This window comes from Nicotiana sylvestris, chromosome 9, assembly GCF_000393655.2.
Source record: "Nicotiana sylvestris chromosome 9, ASM39365v2, whole genome shotgun sequence".
In the NCBI taxonomy this organism is placed as follows: Eukaryota; Viridiplantae; Streptophyta; class Magnoliopsida; order Solanales; family Solanaceae; genus Nicotiana; species Nicotiana sylvestris.
Window position 1 is genome coordinate 181712462 of NC_091065.1, and position 9551 is coordinate 181722012.

Genomic DNA, 9551 nt, shown 5'->3' on the forward strand with positions numbered 1-9551 from the left:
CCATCATTGTTATTCTCCATCAACGCTCCTCCAGATTCAAATCCGATAATCACTATTTGGATGAAGAAGAAAAAATAATACATAAAAGAATCAATTTTTGGAGTCATATGAAGATCACTTCCTTCAATGGAGTGGAAAGAACTGTAGTTGCACTAAAGAGGTTCACTTGGTAGGTTGATGGATCACCAAACTAGAAAGAAGGTATTGGCATGGTCTGAGTTTATCCTCATTCCACATGTAATTCTAATTCCAGTGGTTGATTAATAACTTGGAAAATAGAAGTCACCATTAAAGGTGTTTCAAAGTTTCGATTTCAGAAATTGTGTTTTTTTTTATTTGTTAGTTGTTTGGATTGGGTGTTATCCCAATTATTTGGAATCATCAAGAGGAGTTCAAAACTTAAATTTGAAGTGATTTGGAGTAGATTTAAGCAAGATTTGGGTTAAATTTCAGAAGATCCCAAGAAAGAAGAAGAACATGTGAAGCTCCATTGATAGGATTCATCTGTATAATAATATATAAAATTGTATAAATAGTATATAATAGTGTATAAACAACTCGCATGCACAATAATAACATTATTTACATGTATTTGGTAAATTTCTCACATATTCTTCTTCTTCTACACGTATATACATACGTATCACGAACAATTTTTACAGTGCTCATACATCTTTATACACTTTCATACAACTATATACATAATGTACCTCTTTGTATAAAAGTGTATAATATTGTATAAAAGTGTATAAACATCTCTGACGAACTTCTTGTACGATTTCACTTGCAATTCTTGTTCAAAACTAGTCCAAAACTCCATTAAATGACTTCAAACTTTGTATACAACCTACTTAGACAATTTCTAATAAGTTCAAACAATACCCACTCCAAATTTCTCACAAAATTATATTTAAAATTTAACAAGATTAGCATTGAAGAAGAAGAGATTTTAGGTTTCTCGCGTTTGTTTTTGCATTTTTTTTTTAGATGTGATAGGTATGTATGAACTTGAGGAAAAAAGGAGAATAAAAACTCAAGGATCTTTCACGCCGGAAGATTGGAGAATAAAAGAAAAAGTAAAAAAATTCGGATATGAGTTTGTTGATATTTGGCTACACATTTGCAAACTTGTAACTGGGGTAAAATACTGCAAGGTCACCTTATGGAGTGATCTATTGTGTAATTTTCCGGAAAAAAAATAGTTTTAAAGTCGACAAAAAGTCGTATGTATTGCTCCTTCAAGTGGCAACGCACTAACCCGACTTTTAGTGGCAACATTTTCGACCTTAGTGGCAACTTTGTTGCCACAAAACTAATGTATCCTCGCAAGATCAACTCTCGTTGCCACAATAGCCTTAAATTTATGGCGACTTTAGTCGCATAAGCGCTAACTTATGGTAGCAACTATGTTTGTCACAGAAGTCGAATACTATTATTATTATTATTATTATTATTATTATTATTATTATTATTATTATTATTATTATTATTATTATTACGCAAAATACCTTAGCACCCCCCCCTAAACTTGTCACGAATTATACAGCCTTAAACTATTCATGGTCCTAATTACCCTCTTCACTAGGCTTTTTGAGAGTCATTACCCCTCTGGACGCTGATGTAACAAATTGTGTGGGTGTACTCGCCTGCCACGTGAATTTTTCTATATACGTGGCATTTTTTTTGAAAAATAAAATATTTTTTATTTTTTAAGTATGTTACTTTTTTAGATAATTTTTTTCGAATAAAATTTATAATAAAACTTGGATAGAACTACATTATTTAGGTTAAATTTTTTTATTTTGCTAAAAATAATAAAGTTTTAATTAATCTTTTTTTGAATTAGACCTAAAAATAAAGATTTGTACAATTGAAATAAATAGTCAAGGCATCTAAAAAGTTATAAAAATACATAATTTGAAATTAATTATTTTGGCGGTAATTTTTTATATAGCTTTAAATTATGGTGCTCTAAAAATATCCTTATTACATATTTTACCTGAAAAAGTAAAAATACACAGTTGAAATAAATAGTCATTACATCAAAAGAAGAAATAAAAAGAGTGAATAATTGCAAGAAATAACGTATTATCTCTAACATACTTATTGCTTTAAAAAATGCTTATTGCAGAACTGCAGGGTAAGGCTGCGTATGAAAGATCTGTGTGGTCCGGCCCTTTCCCAGACCCCGCGTATAGCGGGAGCTTAGTGTACTGGGCTGCCCTTTTTTTATTGCTCTAAAAATGTATCCATAGAGTAAGTTATTTTTTGCAATTGTTCTCTCTTTTTCTTTCTTCTTTTGATACAATGACTATTCATTTCAATTGTGTATTTTTACTCTTTTTTTTCAAGAAAAATCTGTTAAAAAAAAAAAATATTTTTAGAACACCATACTTTAGATCTATATAAAAAATTATAGTCAAAATAATTAATTTCAAACTATGTATTTTTATAATTTTTTAGATGCCTTGACTATTATTCAATTGTATAAATCTTTATTTTCAGGTAAAATTCAAAAACATATTAACTAAAACTTTATTATTTTTAGCCAAATAAAAAAATTTAGCCTAAATAATGTAGTTCTATCCAAGTTTTATTATAAATTGTATTCAAAAAAAATTATCTAAAAAAGTAACATACTTAAAAAGGTAAAAATATATTTTATTTTTTAAAAAAATGCCACATATACAGAAAAATCCACGTGGTAGGCTAGTGCACCCATACAATTTGCCATATCAGCGTCTAGGGGGATAATGACTCTCAAATGGCCTAGTTGAGGGGGGTAATTAAGACCACGACTAGTTTAAGGCTATAACTAATAATCCGTGACAATTTTAGAGGGGTGGTAAAGTATTTTGCCTTATCATTACTATTATCAGAGAACCAACGAATGTTGTAAACGTTCAAGTGAAACACACCGTGAGTCGTCCCCTACCTTGGTTGTGCCAATTGACAAGCGCCTCACAAAGAGTTACATCCACTTCTATATACACAATGTAAAAGGATTGTTACACTATTAGTCCATTTAAAATATAGCGGCAAATAATTGTTCATAATAAGTTAAACTAGTTACCTGAAAACTAAGACAGATAACCAGATATAACAAGTTAAATTACACTAACAGTATAAAAATCCTGTATAAATTACCTAAAGGAAGCGTTAACGAGCATGATGTATAGTAATTGAAATGTCATTTCCAGATATTCCAACATTTCTATGTACACAGTGTAAAAGAATTATTACACCATTAGGTCGTCTAAAAGATAGCAACAAGTAATTGTTCCTAATATGTTAAATTAGTTACCCGGAAATTGAGGCAGGTAACCAGATATAACAAGTAAAATTATACTGACAGTATAAAAATCCTCTGTAAATTACCTAAAGGAAGCGTTAACGAGCATGATGTGTAGTAACTGAAATGTCATTTATAGATGTTCCAACACTTCCATATTGTAAAAGAATTGTTACACCATTAGGTCATCCAAAAGATAGCGGCAAATAATTGTTCGTAATAAGTTAACCTAGTTACCTGGAAATTAAGGCATGTAACCATCTATGACAAGTTGAATTACACTGACAGTATAAAAATCCTCTGTAAACTACCTAAAGAAAGCGTTAACGAGCATGATGTGTAGTAATTGAAATGTCATTTACAGATGTTCCAACACTAGCTGATGATGTGTAAGGAAGTGAAGAAGAATTTCTTGATCTGAATACAAAACCAGGTTGTCCAGGGTTAGCTAGTTTTATTTCATTGCAGAGCATAAACACCACTTCAGACATAATTGGCCTGTCATTTGCATATGATTGAACACACAATAGTCCAATTTGGATGCATCTTAAAACTTCACCAGTTTCATACCACTCCCCTAATAAGGGATCAACTACTTCTATAGCTTTGTCATCATTCCAGAAATCCCAAACCTGAAAAAAGGAAGTACATAATCAACATTTGTTGCCAATGACCGAATTATACGAAGAAATTAAGGGGATTCAATAGCTAATATACATATAAAAAAAACTTTTAACCTTATATACATAATGTAATATTTGGCGAAATAGTTTGGACCTCTTCCGCCACCCTGGCTCCGCCCATATTTCCTGCAACTGTCCCTTCTCAAGAGCAATGGCGAAGGGCGAAAGCAAAACAAGATACGCTCTCCGTCGTATTATTGTATGGCAGTATTTGACCAGATACATGATTTAAGAAAGACTTTTGGCACATACTAAAAGTACCTTGAACTTGTGATCTTAAACATGTCATGATATATTTGTGGCTATAAAAGTATCTCATTATGGGTAAAATTCAAATACAGAAAGATGTCATTCTAAGAGTGTCACATAAAATAGTACAAAAAGAGTACTCCCTCTGTTCTAATTTACATAAACCTGTTTGACTGGGCACGAAGTTTAAGAAAAAATGAAGACTTTTTAAACTTGTGGTCTTAAACAAGTCAAAAAGGGGTCGAGAGTATTTGTGTGGTTATAAAAGCTTCTTACTAAGGGTAGAATTGGAAGTTTAAGCTAAATTGTTTATAAATTTAGAAAGGGGTCATTCTTTTTTAAACGGACCAAAAAGGAAATAGGTTCACATAAACCGAAACAGAGAGAGTATTACTTTTTATTTTAACTTTTATACACTGACAGTACAAGAGAATTTTTACGCAGTAGATCACACAACAAATAATCTATGTTGCATGGGCTTTCCAAAATACTGTTGCGCTCGTGTCAGATCCTTCAAAAATGCACTACTTTTGAAGGATCCGACACACACCTGGCGATATTAATTTCGGAGAGTCCGAGCAACTTAGACTAGAAGTAACTATCCATGAAAAGTGAGATCAGTAACCTAGAAAATAAGACAAGTTACCTAGTAGAACATGTTCAAATACGTTGTTTGTGTAAACGTATTTGGCTCTTGTTAGTGTATATAAGTAAAATCCATTTCTTTTTTATTTTTTAACTTAGTGTAATAGGCAATGGTAAAGGACTAAAGGTGAATACTTGCAGCAGATATGTCTTACATTTCCAACTAAGTTTAATGTTTGATCTTGATAATGAGTAGTGTTTTTCCTCCCTGTGATGATCTCCAACAACAGAACTCCAAAGCTGAAAACATCAGACTTCACTGAAAAATGCCCTTCCATTGCATATTCCGGCGCCATGTAACCACTGAAACAAACCAATAGCAATGTCACAATCCACCATTTTTAAATCTCATATCCATATACATAGCAAAATTCACACATATGCATACATAAAAGTGAATGCTTACTATGTTCCAACAACTCGATTCGTGTTTGCTTCAATTTGATCACCACCAAAAATTCTAGCAGTTCCAAAATCTGATATTTTTGGCTGCATAGAGGCATCTAGTAAAACGTTGCTCGCTTTTAGATCCCTATGTATGATTCTTACTCGAGAGTCGTGGTGAAGATATGACAATCCTCGTGCAATTCCAACGATGATTTCAAATCGTTTTCTCCAATCTAACTGACACCCTTTAGTTTTATCTGTAACACAATTTGGAAAGTTCATACATTAGCATTCCATTTATAACATGCCTAAGTTTTTAACCAAATACTTATTCAAGAAAGCTTCATGTCATTACCAAAGATAAAACTGTCCAAGCCTTTGTTTGGCAAGTATTCATATACCAACATCTTCTCTCCTTTTTGTATGCAACATCCTAAAAGCTTCACAAGATTTTTGTGCTGTACTTTCGCGATTAACGTTACTTCATTCTTGAATTCCTGAACTCCTTGCCCTGAAGTTTTCGAAAGTCTTTTGACAGCAATTTCTTGTCCATTATTTAGCTGACCCTGAAATCAAGATTCAAGGTTGTTGTTAAGTAAAGTTGGCTCAACAAACTAACAATCAAAACCTGACCAAATGGAGCCTACAAACTAAAGGGCAGTCCACAGCTCGAACCCGTGACCTCCTGGTCCTTTACCAGTTACGCCAAGGCTCTCCTTTGGAGCTTACAAACTAATTTAATAAAATCGTAGAGGTACCTTGTAAACACTGCCAAATCCTCCTTCACCTAGTTTATTAGCATTGGAGAAATCATCAGTGGCTGAAATAATAGTGCTTAGATCAAAGATTAACACATCAACATGTTCACTTCCATCTATCTCATTGCCTCTTGAAGAGTTCTCATATGATGCTAAATTCCTTTTCAAAGTAATCAAACTGGTGAATTTGTCCTCTTTATCTGTACAAGAATCACTAACACAAATAAGATTCGACGCAATTGATGTCACACTTTAAGATTTGGACTCGGAATTGTAATGAATGATATACAACAACAATAACAACATGCCAGGTATATTCCCACATAGTGGAATCTGGGGAGGTTAGTATGTACGCAGACCTTATCTCTACCTTATGCAGGTAGAGAGGCTGTTTGTAAACAATAACCTCTCTATCTTCGGCCCTGGCAAGCACACTTGTAAAGAATGATATACAACAACAACAACCTGCCCAGTATATTCCCACATGTGGGGTCTGGAGAGTATAGCGTGTACGTAGACCTTACCCTATCTTATATGCAGGTAGAGAGGCTGTTCCAGACACCCTCGACCCAGGCAAGCACACTTGTAAAGAATGATATACTTCTTAAAAGATGACATACTAACCTTTCCTCCTATTCCTTATTACCAAACAACAAGCGAGCGATAGTGCTATGAGTATTGCAGAAATGCACACTGTTACAATTGATATTGTTCTTTTCCTGTGATATCCATTTGAATTCTTCAAGAATTGAGCTGAAAGAAAATTGTTATAATCACTTGTTCACATAAATAATTCAACTTGCAAAATATAGCCACACAACATGGATTTTACCCAAAGTAGATGCAGATACTCGGATATAGAAATCTTGGCCACCATCTGTAAACTCCCTTGTATCTATTAAGTCACCATACCAAGTGATACATCCAATTCCTCCTATGCTAACATTAGCACTCGCGTAAGCTGTGCACGAACAATTATTGAGACATAATTGCTCACATTCTTGCAATCCCATACTCTTGTTTAAAATAGCAGTGTATGTATCCGGGATTTTCACATTGGTCACTTTTGCAAACCCCTCGCCATTTTTGCAAACGTTTTCGTCCTTCTTCCTTAAGCATCCATGGGAACCGTCTCTCAAGAACCATGACCGATTATCACTTGGCTCGTACCCAAGAAGACAACTACATTCAAATTCAGCCAAATTGTACAAGTTGCAATTACTATTTTTGCCACAATGTACATAGTTATCACACGGGTCCTTAGGCGCGTACCAGAATTGAACCCATTTCTGCGCGCTCTCTTGCCAGTTCAATATATTCATCATCCCTGATTCATTTAGTACTAATCTTGAGATCGCAGAGTCGAGCATACTGAATGTTACACTGACCTCACTATCATTATCAACATAGTTGATAGTAAAAATATATCCAGGTTTCATTTCTGGTACACCACTCCAGCCAAGACCCGTCCAGGGTCCGGTTCGCCATATCCTGTTAGAATTCTTGTATAGGAAAACTTGTGGTATTATACCATTGATCTCAATCTTGTACACATACTCCCCCGAACCGGGGTCTTCCATCGACTTCCAAGACGTTAGAGACCGGTTCAAACCGGTTTTCTTGTCATTCCCAAATTTCATGTTAGGAAGTATAGTATTTGTAGGATAATCAAAACTTTGCCATACAATAACTTCCTTTTTTAAGTCTTGAAACAACACAAAATTACCTGTATCCAAAAGCTGAGCAGAGTAGGATTTTTCGCTTATACTGGCTGAAGAAATATTGGTTTTCCAGACAAAATTCTTGGTTTTTTTGTCAAGTATTTCAAGATTTCCTGTGGGGTTAATACTAAGAATTCCAGATGGGTTATTGATTGGATTATCTCTGTTTGCAACCCAAACAACAGTTTGTTCAGGGACATTATTGTACCAAATTCCAACATATGTTTTGTTGGAATTTCCAGGGCTGAAAAACCCAAGAGCAAAAGATTTCTTAGAAGAGATTAACAAATCTCCATCTTTTAGAGATTGGTTGAAAGAGATGGTGTCAATGGAAGTACAAAATGGTACAAGAAATAAGATAAAAACTAATAGTATTATCAAGAACTCTTTCTTCTGGGACATGGCTTTTCTACAGTTACTTGCCCTAGCTCTTTGGTTCAGTACATGAGTTTAAATGAAACAAAATACATTGAATATCTTTACTTTCTTATACCATAACATACCATCATGTTAGCTGGATAAGGACCCATATTATCACAACAAGTACGAGCAGAGATAGAATTTAGGATTTAAACTTTATTTGTTCAGATTTGAAATTCTACTACATCCTGCCAATTTAGTAGGTTCAAAACTATTATTTGTACGTACTAATTTAGTTGATTTTTTAACACATACGCATGATTTCAGCCAAAATTACTGGGGTCGGGTGAACATGTAGCTCCTTCGCTAGATCCGCCCTTGGATACAGATAACTCTCGGTGAACCAAAGCTTAAATATATGGGAAGAAATCACTTACTCCTTTTGTTCCATTTTATGTGACACCTTTTTTTTTTTAGCTTATTGCAAAAAAGAATGATATTTTGTTTCTACTGAAATTTAACCATACTTTAGTCTTTCATGATTTTTTTATACTACGTCATTGATCATTAGGTCACATGTCGGACCACTAAAAAATTCTATTTTTTTGGTCAAGTTTGGAAAAGTATTTGAAAATAAAGAAAAGTGGAAATCTATTTTACGTGAAATCCACGATTATTACCTTTCGAGCTAGCTAGTTGACATACTAGTACCACTGTTACAGCTTGTTGTAAACAAAGCTCATCTACCTAACATAATGAACATTAAATGCTTTTGTACTGTTTCTAGATGGAGGACGAACGAACACTATTTGCAGTTTTTCCAATTTTACTGTTGTCTGTTTCTATGTGTAATTAATTGTTAACGTAGGAGACCCGTGGGTCCTAAGGCTTTGAATGTGGGTTGGTTGAGAACATGTTTGAGATTTAAGACTTCTATCAAGAAAATATAAATTAAGTTTAAAAATGGCAATCCGGTGTACTAAGCTTCCGCTATGCACAAGGTCCGAGAAAGAGCCGATCCACAAATATCTATCGTACGCAGCCTTACCCTGCATTTCTGCAAGAGGCTGTTTCCACAGCCTTACCCTAAGGATACTATTACTGAGGCAAACTTGAGTTACTTCTTTGTTATAAATAATGTTTAGAGAATTTCATGATACTTAAGTAAAGTTGATTGATTGTTTATGAGTTTAAGTTATATACATTGTATACGGTTAAAATTGGGCCCATCCGATTTCACTGATTAACTGAGACCAGGGGATGGAACGAGGATCGGCCACGTAGTATATCAGACCGAGACATGAGGATAAGGTACCGAGTTCGGGATTCGAAGTATCTGTCGAGATCGAGACCAGTAATGATCGAGACCAAATAGGATAGACATCGAGCAACACCGAAGATAGCATAATAACGAAAAGGCGAGATATCCGTGACTGGTCGAGGACCATGGCGGAAA

The 9551-nt window shown here is 34.2% G+C and overlaps 1 protein-coding gene across 2 annotated transcripts; it reads right to left on the reverse strand.

The window, feature by feature from the left end:
* Positions 1-3405: 3405 nt before the first annotated feature.
* Positions 3406-8262, reverse strand: LOC104210367 (G-type lectin S-receptor-like serine/threonine-protein kinase RKS1). 2 transcript variants are annotated; one of them, XM_009759262.2, is made up of 7 exons: positions 6847-8259; positions 6639-6767; positions 6015-6214; positions 5612-5822; positions 5276-5513; positions 5025-5172; positions 3406-3924 (listed from the first exon to the last, which is right to left on the reverse strand). In XM_009759262.2, the coding sequence occupies exons 1-7, from the start codon at positions 8135-8137 to the stop codon at positions 3616-3618; spliced, it is 2526 nt and encodes an 841-aa protein (XP_009757564.1). In that variant the 5' UTR covers positions 8138-8259; the 3' UTR covers positions 3406-3615. The 2 variants fall into 2 exon arrangements, 1 of the variants encoding a protein (XP_009757564.1); XR_011402121.1 differs by having other exon boundaries at positions 3898-3924; positions 4030-5172; positions 6847-8262.
* Positions 8263-9551: the final 1289 nt, after the last annotated feature.

What these genes read in the sequence shown, in the direction of transcription:
- LOC104210367 (XM_009759262.2), bottom strand. Translation starts at nt 8,137, where the DNA reads ATGTCCCAGAAGAAAGAGTTCTTGATAATACTATTAGTTTTTATCTTA. An exon ending in AGTATCTGCATCTACTTTGG is followed by an intron (nt 6,768 to 6,846) that starts GTAAAATCCATG and finishes ATTTTCTTTCAG; the next exon opens with CTCAATTCTTGAAGAATTCA. An exon ending in GATTTGGCAGTGTTTACAAG is followed by an intron (nt 5,823 to 6,014) that starts GTACCTCTACGA and finishes TCTTGATTTCAG; the next exon opens with GGTCAGCTAAATAATGGACA.